The following is an 18597-nucleotide window of genomic DNA, read 5'->3' as shown; positions in this document are numbered from 1 at the left end:
GGGACGCCATCGGATCTACTCCTGGAGCTGCTGGAGCAGAAGGAAAGGAGAGCAATGAAACAGATGTAAATGAAAATCATTTTTACGTGAAATAAAATATTTTTTTTCATTTTCAAATGATTAATATTAGCATGTGGTAACAAGTTTGTTTTTGTTTCGCGAAGCAACTGATTTTGAGCGTGTTTAATGATTGTGCATTTGGCAATTGTCTGTTGGGGTAAGTCTGTTTTTTCCAGCGAATGAATGTGAGCGCAGTTTCCTCCTCAAAGTCGTGGTTCAGAGTAATTCACAGACCAATTCTCAACAAGCATCGAGAATGGTATTTTTACTTAACTATTTATTTTTTCAACAAACATCGACACACATTTTGAAACCATTTGTTTTCCACTACCAAAGCGTGATTTTTTGAGGTGGATCAAGTGAAACTGACCTACTTGAAATGTTTTTTTTTTAAATTCTAAGCGATTGATCGTTTATTTATTTGTGTGATATTCTTTCCGAAAATAGGTGATGTATGGTAAAAAAGATCGTAAATAGTTCGCTCTAGCATGTTAACGTTGAATTGTTCGAAAGGGCCCTAACCACTAACCGTGATACTTTTCATCGGGTGAGCTCAGCGTTCAGCACAGCCCTGCCATTGACAGTTGGCGGACCATTCTTGTTTATGTTTTCGTTCGTTTTCCTCTTGTTGCGCCGACCGCGATGAGTCTTTTGCCAAAAACGACTGCAGATTTTGGATCCACCGAGTACTGGAACAGCTTTTTCCGCAAACGCGGCAAACAGGCGTTTGAATGGTAGGTAGAGTGTTCCTATGTGAAGAGAGTAACACTAACAACTACTTTACTCAGGTATGGCGAGTATCCGGAACTTTGTGGGCATCTACACAAATACATCAAGCCAAAAGATGAGCTCCTCGTGGTCGGCTGCGGCAACTCGAAGCTCAGCATGGACCTTTACGATGTGGGCTTTAAGTAAGTGGTCTGCTTTGCCCCCATCGTCCCTCTTGTTTCAGAGATTTTCTTTATGTCCTTTTGTAGAAAGATTACCAACATCGACATCTCGCCCGTTGTCATCAAGCAGATGCAGGATGCGAATCGCACCACACGGCCGGAGATGACCTGGAACCAGATGGATGCCACGGCCATGTCCTTTCCGAATGAATCATACTCTGTGGTGCTGGACAAAGGAACACTCGATGCACTGTTTACCGACAACACCGAACCGGTGGTAACGACCGTGCGGAAGTATTTCTCCGAAATCGCTCGCGTTCTTCGGACGGGCGGTCGATACGTTTGTGTTTCGCTGCTTCAAGAACACATTCTGCGCGAGATTGTGGATCACTTTCCGGCTCATCATTTCATGTTGCGCATTGTGCGCTGTGCAGAAGCCGGTTTAAAGCAGCCAGAAAATGATGACAGTTCATCGCTCGTCGTGTTTGCCGTTGTGGCGACAAAATTTAAAGCCCTTCCGATGCGGGTTCTCGAACTGTGCCTAGCGGGCGATCAGATGGAACGTGTGCAACGGCCAGAAGAACTTATTGCAGCCATCGCGTCCGCCCAGAAAGCCGCAATGGTATGCAACGGGTTGGCCCGAGGCAGCATCGCCGGGATGGCGGAGGTTTCTCTCGATCTGTTTCACCCAGCAGAGAAGCAAATCCCTCGGTACACGATCCACGTGCTCGATAAGGCACCCTCTCGCGGCAGCGGCAAGTATGCGGCATTCATCGTGCCCCAAGGACGTGAAACGGAATGGCTATTCGCGACTCCGGCCGGTCGCCAAAAGTTACAACAATCGGCCAACTTTGACCGGCTCGCCGTAGTAACGATGCATCGTGGCCAGCGGTACGAGGATCTCGAGACGGTCAAGGACGAACTCGGAGAAAGTGTCAAGTCACTGGCACCGGCTGGAATTACGGGCGCGATACCTTATCTTTCGATCGGTGCTGAAGTCGGCCGGCGAGAAACGATTCACGCCGGGCACAGTGCTCTTTCGGGGGAGTACGTTGTGGAGGAAATCATCGGAGACAACGGAAAGTTGCTGAGACGTCTTATTTTTCTCGCCAACCAATCGGTGGTCCAATCGGAGGCAACCCTTCGAATGAGTCGCGTCCGAGGATCCCGTGCGCCCCAGAAAGTCGTCGACCCAGGCTACCTCGCGTGTCAACATCACCTGTACATGACGATCGGTGTACAGCTTGCGGTGAAACTTGCGGAAGGTAACACCCAAGCCGTCACTCCCGTTGCCATCATCGGGCTTGGTGGCGGTGGTCTTTGCACATTCGTTCGCGAGTGCCTCAAGACAACAACCATCACAGCGATCGAGATCGACGAAGAGATCGAACGTGTCGCAGTGAAATATTTTGGCCTAAAGCTCGACGATCGACTACGCGTTGTAATCGATGATGGTGTTCACTTTTTGGCCACGGAAGTTGCTCGTAGTGCACGGTACGGAGCGCTTCTCTTTGACGTAGACAGCAAAGATCCTACGGTCGGAATGAGTTGTCCGCCAGCTGCTTTCATTGAATCGGACGTGCTAGCTAACGCCCGGAAGCTCGTTGGTGCCGAAGGCCTGTTTGTGTTAAATCTGGTATGCCGTAACGACGGGTTACGAGAAGCAACAGTCCAGCGGCTCAAGCATGCCTTCCGTTACGTTCTGTCCTATAAACTGGACGAAGACGTTAACGAAGTGTTTTATTGTACGGACAATGAGCATCTACGGGATGCAACCAGCTGGCAAGAGCAGCTTCGAACGGCGGCCGATGACGTCAATCGGTTAGCGCGAAAGGAAAAGCTAACCCGCGAGCCAGAACTAGTCGATTTGAGCGATTTCGTTAGTGCGCTGAAAATGTAGGACTTTTTCAAATAAACCCGCAAGCAAAAATCACTATTGATTAACAGAATAATTTATTTCACCTTCCACTACATTAATTTTCCCCTCCGTGTTGGCCATCGTCTTGCGTGTGAAAAGGAGCGTCTCTTTCATGTATTACTTTCGTGGTGTCTGGTCAGTTCTGAGTTCTCTTTTGTGTGTTCATGTTCACTATGTTAAGCACAATCATAGCCAAACTTAGTGTTGCAGTGTGGATGCGTATTTTGATATATTATGGATTCTGGTTCTGGTTTTATTTAAGTTAATTTCCACTACATAGCATAACAAACAACAGGAACAACAATGTTCTGCGATAATTTTTCATTTTCAAATCCCATTACTACTCATCACCTAGCCGAATGTCACTAGGTATTTCGTATTTTATGGCTAATTTTTGGTTTTCCGAAATGAAACAAGCAACAGGAAACATGTAAAACCAACGTATAACTACACCGCGAACCATCATCTCGTTCGCTTCTGGTGTGCGTCTTTTGATACATAATGTATAATTTCGAGGGTATTTCGCTCCTTATGTGATTTAACGATGTGCAGAATCGTGTCTCTGTTTCTTTATTTCCCCTACTGGCCTACTTTGTTTTTCTAAAACCATCGCATGCGACAACATTTAACTTCGTTTGACGAACAGAATACACAACGGTTGTGAGGCACACCTACATTTATAGAAGACGTTTGGTTTAAACGTTTCTGGTGGTCGTTAGAAAACTATTCAGGTTCGAGCTTACTGCAAGATCGCGTCGTCGACCAAAAAGTTTGTACAAATAAAAACACCGCAAAGTTGAAGCTATCAAACCGCACTGATCACTAACGCTTCTAAGAGCAAATCAAATAGGATTCCATCTATAGCCAAGGCTACTACGATACTAAGCAATTAGATATTCGTACTTTTTTTAAATATTCATTTTAGCTTTAGTTTGACCTACTAAATGCGCTGATTCGTTACCAATTTTAGTGACCAAAGAAAGGAACAATGACGCAGCAGCAGAGAAATTCTACCTGTGCTTGATAACAGACCACCAACTACAGATTGGAAATTCTACAACAGAGACATTGAAAAGTCGAACAACATCCTCGAAACGACGGACGACGGTCGCCGATAGTGCTGTTGTGTACATGAAATGTAGATCGTTACGATGTATTACATACGTTTTGCACCCCCAAGCTACAAGCTTTGTTTCGCTTAGATGGTCATCAGTCTATCATAAATTTTAATATCGTTCTTTATGAATCTAGTTCTTCCGCGTGTTGGGCCATGTAGGTCATTCAAACCTGCCGCACTAGAACACCCTTCGAAAAAGTCGTCGTATGCTGCCCCTGCTTCCACTTGCTTTCCTTTCCAAACCCCCACCATTTACGGGCGGTAGCTCGCCATTGAACGACACCGAAAGCTTTCTCGAATCCGTCGCTGACGATCCGTTGTATACACTTTCGTCGAGACTTTCTGCTCTTCCTTTCAACCGTCCCGGCTCGCCACTACTGGTGGGCGCATCTTGACTAGAGGACGGTGGACTAATACCGTTTTTCTTTTGCTTCAATCGATACCACTCCCAGCCACCGCTGCTAATCCCGTTACCGTTCGACTTTCCGCCTTTCTCCAACAGCCCTTCCGACGCTTGCTTCATTGCAGATTCTTCGGAACTGGCGGTTGTGTTGTTGCTGCTTATGTTGCTACTATTGCTACTGCTACTAGTGTGGCTACTGCTTCCGGCGCTGTGACTGCTGTTGGTCGACTTTTTTGACGACCGCCGACCGTCTTCCGACGATGACGAGACGGATGATGTTTTTGAGGAACGCTTTTTCCCTATACTCGCACGCAATATAGACGTTTTGAAGAATGCTGGGGAGGACAAGCGACGTGTTTTGGACAGTTTCTTTGCTTCCAAAGCGCTCATCGGATGTTCGCTAAGATCTGCTATTTCCACCACCACCGCACCATCCTCGACTTTACTTTCATTGTCCACTGCATCCGCTTTGCACAGAGCGCCGGGCATGAACTCATCGTACGAAAGATCACTCGCGGTAGGAATGATAAACTCGTCGTTATCCTCCAGCAATGGTAACTCTTCGATACGATTACCGTCCACCTCTGGCGGTTCTCTAGTGCCACCACCGTTAGCCGACGTCCTGGCGTGATCCCCGCGCTCATGTGGCTCTAACATCGAAATGGAACGTCGCGGAGGTTCGTGTCGAAAGTTGCCATCACTACCGCTCACCGGTGTCGAGGAGCCTGTCATCATTGACGGAGCAGACACTTTACGATGCTTATGTTTTCCTTTCTTCCGTTCGCCGGTCGGAGCATTAGCAAGCAGCATGTTGGCAGATGAACGCTGTCCTAGTGGCTTCTCGACATCGTCGTCTATCAGCAAATTAACGTACGTTCCGCTGATGTTGAGCGCTTCTTCACTCGGACGCTTCTGCCGCAACCGGGTGGGTGACCGCGTTGTACTTCCCAGTAGTGATTCATCGTTGATCAGTATGACACCGGAACCACTTCCGGAACCACCACCAACAACACAGTTGCTGCTGGCAACGGGCATCCCATCGATGGATTTTCTTCGTAGCATCCGTCCACGAATTGGTTTAGCGTCTAGTCCAACCTGAGCCAGCTCACGGTCAAGTACACTTTGTGGAATCGGTGCCGGTTGTGGGATAGTCATCCGACCATGCCCGTTAACGATCAATGAGCGCACCAGAGCAAGCAGTGCCAACAGCATCACCATGATGGCAACGGTGACCGCAAATGCTACATTGCGCCAATCGATTACCGTAGAGCGGAAATTGGCCAAATCTTGTCGCAACTGATTGTTCACCTCACGAAGGCTTGCCTCACTTTCGCGGGCACGGCGAGTCTGTTCCTCAATTTCGTGCAATGTTTTGGCGTACGAATGTTGCAACTCCTCTACCTGTTTCCGATAGCGTCGGCTTAGTTCCTCCAGGTATTGGCCCGACAGGCTCATATTTCGCTCGAGAGCCTAAAGGGAAAGGACACGTTTAAAAATAGCATTCTAAAAAAGGGAAACGAACGAAAAGCAACGGTGAAACAAACCTACCTTAATACGATTCGAAAGCCGTAGGAAAACGCTTTCTGGTTGCACTTTTGCCGGACCCGTGGGTGCGACTGTCGCGGGCAAGTTGAAAGTTCCTTCGAGTGTTCCCTCCTTTCCACTCCCTGATGGACCCGTCTCTATTGCACCATCATCCATCCCCGTTTCCCAGGTCTGAGTCGTGCCAGCTTCCTCCTTTTCCTGCTGCTGTTGCTTCTGCTGTCCGTCCACTGGTAGCCCGGCATCTCCCTCACCCGTACTAGATTGTCTTTCGTCGCCGGAAGAGACTTTAGGTGTTTCCGACGCGATGTTAAACATATTCACATCATCTTTCTCGGGCTCTTCGTATGACGATACTTTAGGTTCCCCGCAGTCCGAGACTCGTCGTTCCTGATCTTCGATGATTGGTTCGTGCTTTTCTACCACCGGCTGCTCGATGCCACTGCCAGCTGACGGATGGTGCTGCTGGTGAAGTGGACTTTCTCCCTTTTCCAAATCCCCTTTCAACGAACTACTGGCATCGCTGTACGGGTTGTCTCCAGCCACGGCGCGATCCTTCGGAGGATCTTCTTCGACGGCATCCATTGCAGAACTTAGTACGCTACTGATGACTGGTAGCAGTTTGCGATCGAACGCCACTATATTGCAGAAACTGGCCACCAGCTCGTCCAAAAGCAGATTTAAAACGCTGTGGCTCATGTTTACACATACCTCCTCCTCGGTTCCGAATCCCTCCGCTGGTGGTAAGTTAAATCCTAACACGTTGGCACATAGAAAATGCTGCGCTCGATCGAACGAGTGTCCGATTGACGCCACACCTAGCAGACTAGTCAGAAGATTGTGTTTGCAATTCATCGTGGACTCGAGTCGAGTCCGAAAATGGTCGCTACAGTTAACGCAACGTATCGTATAAGCTAGGGTAATGCAATTGGTCGGTGCTGTTGGGAGGACGACTTCCCGTACCGTGCCCGCTGAACCTGGGTTCGAGGAAGCATTGGTTTCGGGGCCCGATTTACCGAGCACTTCGGCCGCTTTCTTTACCATGTTCAACACAACTTCGCCGGCAGATTTTAGAATGTTGTTTGGGTTGCTTGGCTTTCCTTTCCTGTTGGTGTCCTTATCGTGTTTGTCGGATGTTGCAGTTCGTTGTCTTTCGGTTCCCGACGGTTGTGTTCCTGTTTCGACATTTCGTTCGTCATGATTGGCATTCGGAACCGTAGGAGCCCCCGCTTGTCCGTCTGCCGGAAGGGGATCATCTTCAGCCACATCCGCCGTTTCAATGAATTCATCGCCCTGTTCGTCGTCATCATCCGGTACCATCGGAGTGTTATCGGTTTCGAACGCCTCAAACTCCGATGTACCGTACACGCGGAATAGTGAGACGGGACAAAAATGCTCCTGATTGTAGTGCGACAGAATCTCGACTCGTACAAACTTTCCGAACAGATGGGGATGCAGTTGGAAGCTCTGCACGTCGCGCTCATCTTTGGCCGTAAACTGACCCACGTTGGCCCAGTCGCGTGTCGGAAACCGATTGCTTACCGACACACTAAAGTCCTTCGGCGAGGACGAAAACAGCTCGAAATTTGCCAACTCGATGCGCTCCGCTTGCACCGGTTCACAGAGTTCCACCACGAACCAGATTTTGCTCGTGCACGGATTCAGAAGGTATTCGTCCTTCGGGGCCGTCAGCACCGAGCCCGTACTTTGCGCCTCCGGGTTCGACGCTATAATCTTCGCCCCACACTCAGGAGCGGCATAATTTTTTGCTCGAGGCTTCAACGGGCCACCGGTCTTGCTGCCGGTCGGTTTTGTACCCTTCCTCATCAACGAAGCATTTACCACCTCCCCAAGCTGTTTCTTCTTTTCCGCCTCGGCCATCTGCTTTTCGGCCCACTCGCTAAACACTGGCATGGGGTTTTCCTCGGTGAGATTCACCTCGTGGGCTTTAAGAGCTGCACCTCCAGCTTCACCCATCTCGGGACTATCAGCGTCCGGTAGGACTTGTTCGCCATCCGACGCCACATCCTCATGAAAGGCGTCTTGAACGAAAGGTACATGCGTTCCACCATCGACGGGAACTAACACCAAACTGGGTTGCTCCGGTGTTCGAGTACTACCGTCGCCATCGGATGTTTCCGTAAAAAATTCGGTCCCGTTCGCCTGTTCGAGTGTTCGATTACTGGCATCGGTTGGAAGTTCCCGCTGTTCCGTTTCACCGTGCTGCAGCACCGGAACGACAGTCTGTTGCACTGGAACGGTGTGAATGTTGTGAGACAAGTTTTTGAGTGTGGCCTCCAGATTCTCCTCCAGTTTGTTTTCGATATTGCTCAGCTCGCGACGCTGATGGTCGACCAACGTAACTACCGATTGTGGCCCTGGAATGTCTTGTAACCTACGGTCAAAAACGAGACAGAGAGAAAGGTAAATTATACAAAAATTGATTTCAGCTCACGGACACAAGAAGGAAAGAAACGAATGCTCACAACTGCAAGATAAACAACACTTCCAGCAAATAACAGACGAACGTCTTGAGAATCATCCCAAGACGGAATCCGTTCCTTCTAACGGAAGCAAAGCCCGGTCCTACTACTGACCGACAGAATCCAATTACAAATCGCGCACGCCACGACTTACGGCGGAATCAAACTCCCATTGAACAAATACCATATCCTCTGATCCACGACCAAAACGACCTTGCGAGACGAGTTCTGCCGGCTTTCGATCTCGTGATCTATCAACCGATTCGATTACTGTTATTCAAAGAATTCAAACGGTCATGGGGAGTTTGGTAAAACGAAAGTAAGTTCCTCTTGCACGTGACAAGTCCGGGAGCCACCTTGCGGAACAAGAATTCCCTCACTGTAAGGTATTATTTACACCGGCATTCCTGAGACGGTCACGCTTGCTGCCTCGACCACGCCGCGCCGTGATAATAGCATTACCACGTGAGAACACGCTTTCCTCAATGCACTGAAGTGTCGTCACACAAATATTTTAAGGATGTGTTCTATTTCGGGTCATTTTCAGAACAAACAGCCCCTCCGGACTAGCATAATTATCACATACGCCAATTGTGCGGCGCCAAAACAAAACACACCTTGGAAGGCAGCACACGACCACGAACAGTGAAACCACACGACTGGTGAGTCAAGGCCGGGTAATGGTTTCTGACAAGGTTTGCGCCGTGAGGCGGATTACCGTCTAATTTTGAACGTGTTTTGAACTTTGTTGTTATTTTTATTCAATCGGCCGCAGCAATATGTACCGTTGTGAATGGCAAAACAAACACGATTGTTTCGTTGAGGAGTGGCAGTGGCCAGTAATCCTAAACATAGGCTGCATACAACGTTCGGTAATATTTGGGAATCAAATACAACCTTCCCTTACAGATGGTGCCTTACAGGACGAAGTGGCTTACATTTCCGGTGCCGACAAACTTACCCATCATGGTACAGGTTCGAGATGGCCACGATCTGCGAGATCAGCGCTACCCAGCAGAAGGTCAGCAGAACGGTGAGTTTGCGCATCCTTTTAATACGCTCCGCAAGCACGCTGATCAGCTTCATCGAGAGCTGCCATTTGACGTAGCAAAACGCAACCAGATACAGGTGCACCACCATGAACATCGATCGCGGGAAATGCGTTAAAACCGGCTAGCGGTAACCGTTCAGCAAACAGAAGAGCGCCCACAACAACATAACACCCGTTTCGCTTGTACCGAACTTTCGAGAGCCCAAACTCGTTTGCCTTCCAGGTTTTGCGATTCTAGCCAAACTGAAGTCGAGCGATGGCCCAACACCCAGCGGTGGCCACCATCATTGGAAGGCAAAGTTGTCGCCGTCGTCTTTGTCGTCCCGCAACAATTAACACCGTTCACTAGGTCCACACTGACGCAAACGGATGGGCGCCCCGAACAACACAGCTTCTCCGCGGGGCCCGTTCGGCCGCCGAAGAAATTGAAACCTTCGTATTGCGAAATGAAAGGAACCGGTTGTGGCACACTTTTTCTACGGCGCACTGGCTGGCGGGAAATGAATTTTAAAAAATGCAAACAAGCAAACAAATTTAGTCCACCATAGACCGTATTCTTTTTATGGGCCGGCTTAAGAACGGACGGACCCGTTCATGAAAGTTAGCGCCGAACGATAACAAATGCCAACACGGTCGGTTCCCGGCTATGATAAGTTTCGAAGTGAAAGGACAGAATCGCGTTGGAACTCTAAAAGGAGAACACGAACTACTTTAACAGACCGTTCTGGAAACGATGATAACGCACACAATTGCCGGGCAATTTTTGACGCATTACAAACTTCCTGGTGGCACCATAATTTCGTTCGTGCGACAACAGTAAACTACACAACGGTTACACCGTTCTCCGAATCCAAGCTCGTGACATTTGCGCCAAACGCCACGTGACACTCGGCGTCAGAAAATTGGTCCGTGTTGAACGGGGCGCACGTCAAAATGTCCATCGGAAATGTAACACGAGTCCTCTTCCTGTTACAACCCGTTTACGGTACGTCGCTATCGTGTATCTCCTCTGACATTGATATGCTACTTTATGACGATATTAAATGCTGAGGTTTAACACAATTCTAGGGTAACTTTAGCTTCAAAGCCTAGCAATAAATACGAAACGTTTAGGGTCTCTAAATAAAACAAAGAAAGTGTCCTTTGGCCGGCGGAATACGATACTCGAAGTACGATAACCACCATCAGACAATTTTTTCAGAGGGGTTGCTCTATTACACTATCATCATATTACACTATTATCTTACTATTAACGAAAAAACTACGAATGAAAAGCCACACTGCATGCAACACTCGCGGCAACGAATGTAGCTAAACGATCATCTTGGGGATCTACATTGATGCACTCTAATTCAACTTCATTGTGGTTGCTGCTGCCAGCGTGCCGCTTAAACATCATTTAATAACGTTTCGCGCCAAAGGCGATCCCGAGTAACACTGGCCGCGTCGTAAGAGAATGATGCAAAATATCAGAACCATTCTAGCGAGAGCAACGATCGCCAGCATTCTTGGCAAAGGAAGTGGCCCTCTGCCGCCTTACTGCCTTGACCACAGCGTCTAACATTTCAAAGAGCGCTTGAGCATTTTAGATTTCAATGTAATCGCAAACGCTACGGCAACGCGCCTAGGACCACGACTAAGAGCACGATTCGACCACGTCATTCGTAGAGTTTGATTACGGAGCACTTTTGTTGATAAACAACTCCAGCACCGTCACCAGCACTATCGTCGAACCTAAACACTCGGTCGGCTTCCGATAGTGGACACCGGTCCGGGAGGAGCTCCAACCATAAATCGGCGGCCACGATCGGTGTTTGTCTGTCCGTGAACCAAATTCCGGGGCGCGATGATAACGCGCCGACAATGGCGGCGATATTGCAACTATCAATAAAGCATCATCATCACAACCGAGAGTGTGACGCCATGAAACCGAAAGCGCCGGCCATATTCATCTCCACACAAGTGACTATTAACGAAGCGAACGCGTCGAGAGTGTTCTGAATGTCAACTCGCGATCCGCGCCCGCACGGTATGGAGACAATAAAAGGACGTGTCTGTGTCGCCTTTCAAGGCACGTCGTGGGGCGCCATGTGCTTCGAGGCGCACATTACTCAAAGTGCCACCATTATCATAGTGGCCGTGGGGGCCAGCGGGCCAGCATCCGATACGGTGCGGCAGCACGTACTTGGTAGTATCAGCCGGCAAAGGCTTGAAAACGCGACGCGGAAACAAACACAGCGATGAGCGCTGAGATAAGGTTTCACAATACACCGAAATGGCGCCGTGGCCAAAAACAATTCTCGATCTCGACGCCGAAACGTGAGAAGCCACCATCATCTTGCGATGGTTCATTGCGCTGTATACGAAGTTCTTGCGACGCCATATTCCGATGGTCAAGGCCAGCCAGCATCGAATTGACCACAACATCGACCACAGCTCATCGAATCATTTTTATTTCCCGAGGTCGCTAATGGAAAATACAGAAACCATGATGGCGCCCGGGAAAACGGCAATGTACCAAAACACCCGCTGCTATGAAATATGCATCGACAAACACTTTGTCCGCGTGGCCACCATCATCATTATGTGGTTCACTTATTGTTGTGGGTACCACGCGTTTGTCACCAAGAGACAGAGCTAAAAGAAGGCAAAAACAGGCGTGTGTGGTCACTGTGTACGAAGTAATCGATGCTGCCGACAGGAACACAATGCGCACGTTAAACGCGGGACAGCACGTTCCCGTCACCACGCGGTACCGACCGTCAGCGATCGACGAGATAAACCACAAACTTACACTACTCGTCACGAGGAGAATCGCAATGGCTCGTTCTGAGCTAGATCACTTGATCAGTGTGCCACATTTTGCAACACAGTAACAAAATTACCAATGGTCTTCGAAGGGCAGACAAAACGTTTATGAAACTCATTCAACTATTTCAGCTAAGGCCAATCAATAATAGTTTCAATCATGACCATTGAGTTGAAAGGTACTCTGTCTGTGTACAATCGCTTATTTCGGAACAACCTTCAACCTTCGCCAAACGTTCAAAGGCAAGATCACAAGTAACCGCAACACTAAGCACGAGTTCTGACAGGGTCCGAGCGAGTCCAAAGAAACTAAATACCACACGGGCTTTGGGTAGCTGGGCAGCAACCGGTTATGGAACGGTGTCTTGATCTTGTCGCGCCTATTGGCCATTTTCCATGGAGGGCACACAAAAAATTTGTCTCGCTATGGGGCAACATCGAATATATTATATCCGTTCGGCGAGCGAAAATCAGCCTCATTGGGGACACACAGTCCAAACACTTCATTTGCATAACATTTGCCAACTTGCCGCTTTTCGCTGCAACCAAGGATTGAATAATAGATTAATTCTGCCGCCCAATGCAAGGTAGGAGAAGGCTGACGACGGAAGTAGGAGCAATGGAAGCTATGGAACGAAGACAACTTTCCTTGAAACCCGCCACTCCGGAAAGGAAGGAACTGGAAGATGACGGTGATTGCGGAAAAAGGGTTTTCTGTTACGTTTCCATACTTTCCTTGGCCCACCGGGGCTTTCACTTTCGCACAAATCAAATGCTCTCGGTCTTGTGCACCAGCAGAAAATGCAATTAATTCGACCATTGGCCGACGCATTGGGAAAGTGGCCACGTCTTTCAGCAGTGTCGTTTTTGGATTTATCTTTCCTTCTTTACGTATTCTTTTTCCTCTGTCTCTTGGCTCACTTCTTTCCTGCTTGCAGTAGCGGTCGTGAATTTTCTGAGCATAGCCGAGATCACTGAGCCGAGCCAACGCAGCAGCAGTGGGCACCGCATTGCGTCAGAAAAATTGGTCTCAAAAACCCACCCGGTGTGATGTTGTATCGCTAGCCACTTTTGCGTAGGTTTAGCCGTGCTTAAGATTGGATCACTTTCTCTAAACATTAATCACAGCGAAAGGTTCCCGGGGAAAAAAGGTATAAACCGCGACATTCTACTGTGCAGGAGACTTGTATATGGAGTGAAGTACGCTGAAGTGAAGTAAGTGAAGTTTGTAAGCCGTATGATGTATTAGCTGCTGCTTTGTATCACTTGACCCCATTTATGATCATTGGATACCTCTAATACGGACAATCTGGCTGCACTAACTGTTTTGACACGCACAATTAACACACTAGTTTTAAAGCATATTCTGTTTTTCGGGCGTCACTCGACCGCTCTCTTTATCAAATGGCTGTATTTGAAAGCAAGCACGACAATCATATGGCACACCCATATGTGATGTTGGAAACGAAACATGAAACATCCATTTAGCAGCTTAACCTCATTGCGCCAGAACACATGCTGTGCTGCTGCAAAAGAAATCAGTCGCTCCGTACAGTTCGCTCCTCTAAGGGCATACGGCTTTCGAAAGACCTCGCACTGGTTTTCGCCAGTTTTAGTCATGACTTTGATTGTGCCAGAATATCCAGACTTCAAGTGGCATTCCGTCTCGGAAATGGAAGTAATAATTAAAATATATTAAAAGCCATAATCATTTTGCATCAACTCACAACCAAATGTTCTGTATAAAAAAACCATTGCATTATACTATATAATAATCCCTTATCGCTTTGGCACATGGCAGCAACAGCAGACCATGGGAACCACATTGCAGGGCTTCACTTCACGGTGATAACAAGTTCTTCAGTCCGTTATGAACACCATGCGTCGGACGAAAGGGGAATGCTGCTGCCACCATTTAACAACATTAACCTCTACGTCTCACGCAGCAACTCATCGTAAACATTCCATTCCATTGCATAATTTGCCCGGTTCTTGTTCACCAATACACAACACGCTCATTTATTCAAAGCTTCCTGCACGATCATCCGAGGGTTGCACATAAGTTCTAGTCATTTGCCCAAGTATTAAAAACATTCTCTTCCGCTGCATCCCGTCGTATGCGTGGAAAGCGTGTCGTTTGCCATTAGCACCACGGACACATGCAACGAAATTCCATCATCGCTGTGTGTTCCTTGAAGCACTATTATGTGCAGATCCGAGATGAACGTGTCTTGATGTGCTTCCGTGTGCCGTTGTATCGTTAGCTACGCAAATGAAGCTGTACGGGTGCTTTTGGTCAATAGTCCACTAATCCGATGAGGCAGTGAACCGGGAAGTTCCCTCGATGGACCGGGTAGTCCGACAAATATATTCAAGGGCATTCCAACGGGCATGTTTATGAATAAATACACATTTTAATGTCAAGCGTCTACTCAAGCGCATTTACAGATCATTCAACGAAAGCGTCAACGTGTCAACGAACAGAACAACAATGTTCAAGTGCAGCTGCATCACACGAAGGTTAAATTTAAATCAAATGGGAATTCGCCACCAAGCATGTTCTCTTTAGAAATTGTGTAACTCCCGACACTGTTCCCACCGTTGGCAGCGAACTTCGGCCAGATGAACTGCATTCTGCAGCACAGAGTCACTTGCATTTGACGATGCGCTTCACAACAGAACTTGCCTCAGTCTGTTCTGTGTCACTACCACTTCACGGCCAATATCATTGATGTATGCGAAGAAGGAGGAACATCAACACGGCACCGGGACTGTCGCAGAGCGCCAACGACAATCCTGTGACATAATATCGAACCGTTGGAAGTTTTTGCTTGATTTAAGCTTTAAGCACGCAATAGGAACACCCCGTATCATCGGGATCATATTTCACGGAGTGTGGCCGGCATGTGTGTGAACTAACACGCCACTTGCACTGCACTCGAGCTACGCGAAGGGCATCTCCGAAGGTCTGACCGACCGACCCTACCCGGAATGCGACACAAAACCCCGATTGGCACCACTCGAGGCAGCGATCGGATACGGGAACCAACCTTCACTTTGCCACGATACCAAGGAGAGCCGCGGAACCTTCGTCGCGGCGCCGACAATCGACCGGCAGACGAGCACTGCTGCGACAGACTGCGGGCGAGCAAGCGAAAGACTCAATTGAAACTGAGCCAGCCACTTTCGAGCGAAGACCCGAACGGCCCGGTCCGGCCGGACACTCGTGGAACGATGACGACAGATGGCGACGCGAACACAGTTTGTCGCGACAATTACGCCCGCCCGTCCAGCGGCTCGTAGCGCACGTGGTGGTCCTCTAGTGGTTGGCCGACACGTCGCACATTCACGCTCACGTCACGGCTGACGCTGTGAATGGGTTGCGGCAAGAAATCGTATTGGGAACCGTATTCCTTGTGTTTGTTGATTTGTTGTGTGCCAAACAACTTGATCGACGAATTGGCACCTTTAAGAACGGATCGCGCGCGAACCAACACAACCAGCTGGACGAAAGCCTTCTGCGTGGACACGAACGAGTGGGAACCTCCACCAATACGAAGCGAAAGGAGTTTTGTAATGCTTTATTTACAGGGCGCCATGGAGTTTATGAAGCCCACGAGAGTTAAAACCGGCTCCGGGGGATGGAGTGTGGCTATAGGAACAGGTGGTCCCACGCAAACAACTCAAGGAAGCAGTCTGTAATCCTTATTTGGATTTGCAGCTTGAAGCCGGGGCTCAGCCGTTGGCATCCAAATAGGACTCGTTCTACTGGACGCCGCTTTCCGAACCAATTATGCCAAATACAGGAAGTTTGAAACGCATTAAGCTCACTGCAAGGGTTTGCTCGTATTGGACACTCACTGTCATTGCCCATCATTGGGGGGTGCAATCCGTGACCGTATCTTCCCGTGTTGCTGAACTCTTCGAAATCCACCAAAAAACCTACTTCAACGTTCCCCAACTTTCTCCAGCTATGAAGTAATCCTACTACCGATCGTAATCATACATCGTAGCCAGCACGTAACAGTGCACCGATGGCGAGTAGCGTCACGGATTGTTTTTGTTTCTCTTTGCTCCATGTCGTCATGTATTTTCACATCAATCAACGGCGCCGTATTTACCATTGAACCGGTCGTGCAACCCTTTTCTGATACTTCAGGGCCGTCGTCACCCATGGACGGCGGCTCGTTATCATCGTATTCCGTGCGCAAGACAACAACGAACCAAAATACCAAACATAGCAACAATATCAGGAGCGTTCGTTGACTTCACGGCACTTTTCTAATAAGGGGATCGCAAAAACATTGAAAATAACTTTGTTATTTTGTTTTACAATGACTTTAAGGGCACATAGTTCATCGTGGCTTTGTATTAGTGTTAAGTAACGAGCTTCAGTAATGTGGAAGGCTTTCACAGTGACCTTGACTAGACAAGTCCCGTTAGGTTGGGCCACTGCGTAAAGAGGTTACCTTCTGCCCACTCATTATGCCAAGAAAGCACTTCTAGTAATGCTGATGGCCCCCGTATGACCCACGGCACGCTGTTTGCAGCAATTTGAATACTAAGCGTGTTGGCAATTACAGAAGTTGGCCCATCGTTTTTCATCAAATTTCGATTTTGTCCATCTGAGTGGGAAGCACAGCACTCATGAACCGTAACCGTAATCGGTCGAGTTTCAAGGTCGGTTTACGATGTTTCCAAGCCAGCAACTGACGCAGAAACGTCGACAGATCGCATAGTTTGCAGGTTTAGTGTCAGTTAAAAAAAACGGAAATGGCCAAGCCCGATTAGTGACGATGTACCTGGCAAGGCTAATGTTTCCTGCCCTTTAACAAAAGCGAAAAGTACTTCAAATTCCTTAATAAGCAAAGCGACCAAAAATAGCCTTACTACAAAGAGTATGGAGAGACAATTTGAAAGTCAGTCCGCTATCCGCGCTCACGTGGCTCGAGGCACATCTTTTATTGAATTATCAGAGCAGAAAGCGCCTAGCGAAGCACCACGCGCCAGGATGCGTTACGTGGTGGCGATAATGAAACCAAATGGCGGCATCTGTCGAAGAGATTGTTTTCTTTATGGTCAAGGCACTTTGGGCTACTGCCCCCAAACATGTGATTACATGGGCTCGGCTCGGATCCTGTGGCAGTCGTAGAAAGTGGAAGCCCACACCATAGAACGATGGCGCACGTGAGCGTTTCTTACTGTGTGTGACCTTCAAGGACGCCTTTTGTGATATTTACGACGGCAGGCGGGAAAACACATCACGGCGCACGCTGTCACGCAGGCGCTGCGCTTGGAGCGTAGTAAAATGCGCGGGTATTGTGACTTATAAAAAAACTCGGAGTGGGATGTATTGAAGGGTTCCAAGACTTTCCCAAACTATCATCTGAATTCCCGTAGTAACACCAGTTGACGAGCGCTATCTTATCAATCCGTGACGGAATGTCGCGAATGTATTACTACCTCCCACGGAACGTCGTCATGCTTGTTCTGTTTTACTCACCCACTGTTCGTGATTCCTACATTCTTCGAGATGGTCTCCAAAAAGATAACATCCTTCAGATCCGGAGGCTCGCCGTGCAGGTTCGGTTTTTCGATGAGAATATTCTTCTTGAGCGTATTTTTCTCCCTTCTACCGTGAGAGGGACGCTTCAGGGGTTTGGTAATTTTGGCATTTGAATGCACCATAGACGATTCACTATGCAGCACCGAATTTGGCTTTCCGCGCAACGCTGCTTTCCGTCCGGCCACCTCAGAGGATGTCTCGGTGAAGCTGGCTACGTTTACGACGGCATTTGTACCGGCTACGGGATCCCCCGGATTTGACCCCGTTCTAGCATCCTGCGAATGACTGTGCAAGTCGTGTTGTCGCTCTGATTTGTCGATCGTTGGCTTCAGGGCATCTGAGGCAACTATGATGAAGAGCGTGCAACTACAAATGGCAAAGGAGAAACGGTGCAGTGAGTGAGTAAATTGAACTTTCCTCCGCGGCGCTTGGCAGCGATCCGATGCCATTCAGCTGGTGCCGATTGCATCATAGCGCCACTGTCACTAAGAAGTCTGCGAAGGACGACATGTGACGGCAATGGATGGTGGCGACAGGAAGCTCACCTGGACACCAGAAACACCAGGAACAGGGTGCAGTACGTACAGCATAAGCTTGGCTTCATTCTTATTCTACGATCCAGGCGACATTTGTAAACGAGGCGCCGGGTGAACTGTCGCGGTCAGCAAAATATGCACCACAAAAGGAAAAATACATACGAAACTGCACCTACGGAAAATTCAAGCACACAGACACACTCCCAAGAACCGCATCCACTTT

The 18597-nt window shown here is 48.5% G+C and overlaps 2 protein-coding genes across 2 annotated transcripts; one reads left to right on the top strand and one right to left on the bottom strand.

Moving 5' to 3' along the window:
• The first annotated feature begins 689 nt into the window (after window positions 1-689).
• Window positions 690-2850, top strand: LOC131209628 (eEF1A lysine and N-terminal methyltransferase homolog). Its single transcript, XM_058202738.1, has 3 exons — window positions 690-794; window positions 849-971; window positions 1038-2850. The coding sequence occupies exons 1-3, from the start codon at window positions 703-705 to the stop codon at window positions 2848-2850; spliced, it is 2028 nt and encodes a 675-aa protein (XP_058058721.1). The 5' UTR covers window positions 690-702.
• Window positions 2851-2880: 30 nt separating this feature from the next.
• LOC131208091 (uncharacterized) lies at window positions 2881-18442 on the bottom strand. Its single transcript, XM_058200737.1, has 4 exons — window positions 18384-18442; window positions 17776-18204; window positions 5937-8325; window positions 2881-5858 (listed from the first exon to the last, which is right to left on the bottom strand). Exons 1-4 carry the CDS (start codon window positions 18440-18442, stop codon window positions 4164-4166), a joined length of 4572 nt encoding a protein of 1523 aa, XP_058056720.1. The 3' UTR covers window positions 2881-4163.
• Window positions 18443-18597: the final 155 nt, after the last annotated feature.

Source organism: Anopheles bellator, chromosome 2, assembly GCF_943735745.2.
Source record: "Anopheles bellator chromosome 2, idAnoBellAS_SP24_06.2, whole genome shotgun sequence".
NCBI classification, from domain to species: domain Eukaryota; kingdom Metazoa; phylum Arthropoda; class Insecta; order Diptera; family Culicidae; genus Anopheles; species Anopheles bellator.
This window is presented reverse-complemented; position numbering and strand designations above follow the sequence as displayed.

Bases quoted from the DNA above. Each gene is read 5' to 3' on its own strand.
- LOC131208091 (XM_058200737.1), bottom strand. From the start codon at position 18,442: ATGAAGCCAAGCTTATGCTGTACGTACTGCACCCTGTTCCTGGTGTTT. The intron at 18,205-18,383 runs GTGAGCTTCCTG...TGCCATTTGTAG, and splicing joins CTGGTGTTTCTGGTGTCCAG to TTGCACGCTCTTCATCATAG. The intron at 5,859-5,936 runs GTAGGTTTGTTT...CTTTCCCTTTAG, and splicing joins GGCTTTCGAATCGTATTAAG to GCTCTCGAGCGAAATATGAG.
- LOC131209628 (XM_058202738.1), top strand. From the start codon at position 703: ATGAGTCTTTTGCCAAAAACGACTGCAGATTTTGGATCCACCGAGTAC. The intron at 795-848 runs GTAGGTAGAGTG...TACTTTACTCAG, and splicing joins GGCAAACAGGCGTTTGAATG to GTATGGCGAGTATCCGGAAC. The intron at 972-1,037 runs GTAAGTGGTCTG...GTCCTTTTGTAG, and splicing joins CTTTACGATGTGGGCTTTAA to AAAGATTACCAACATCGACA.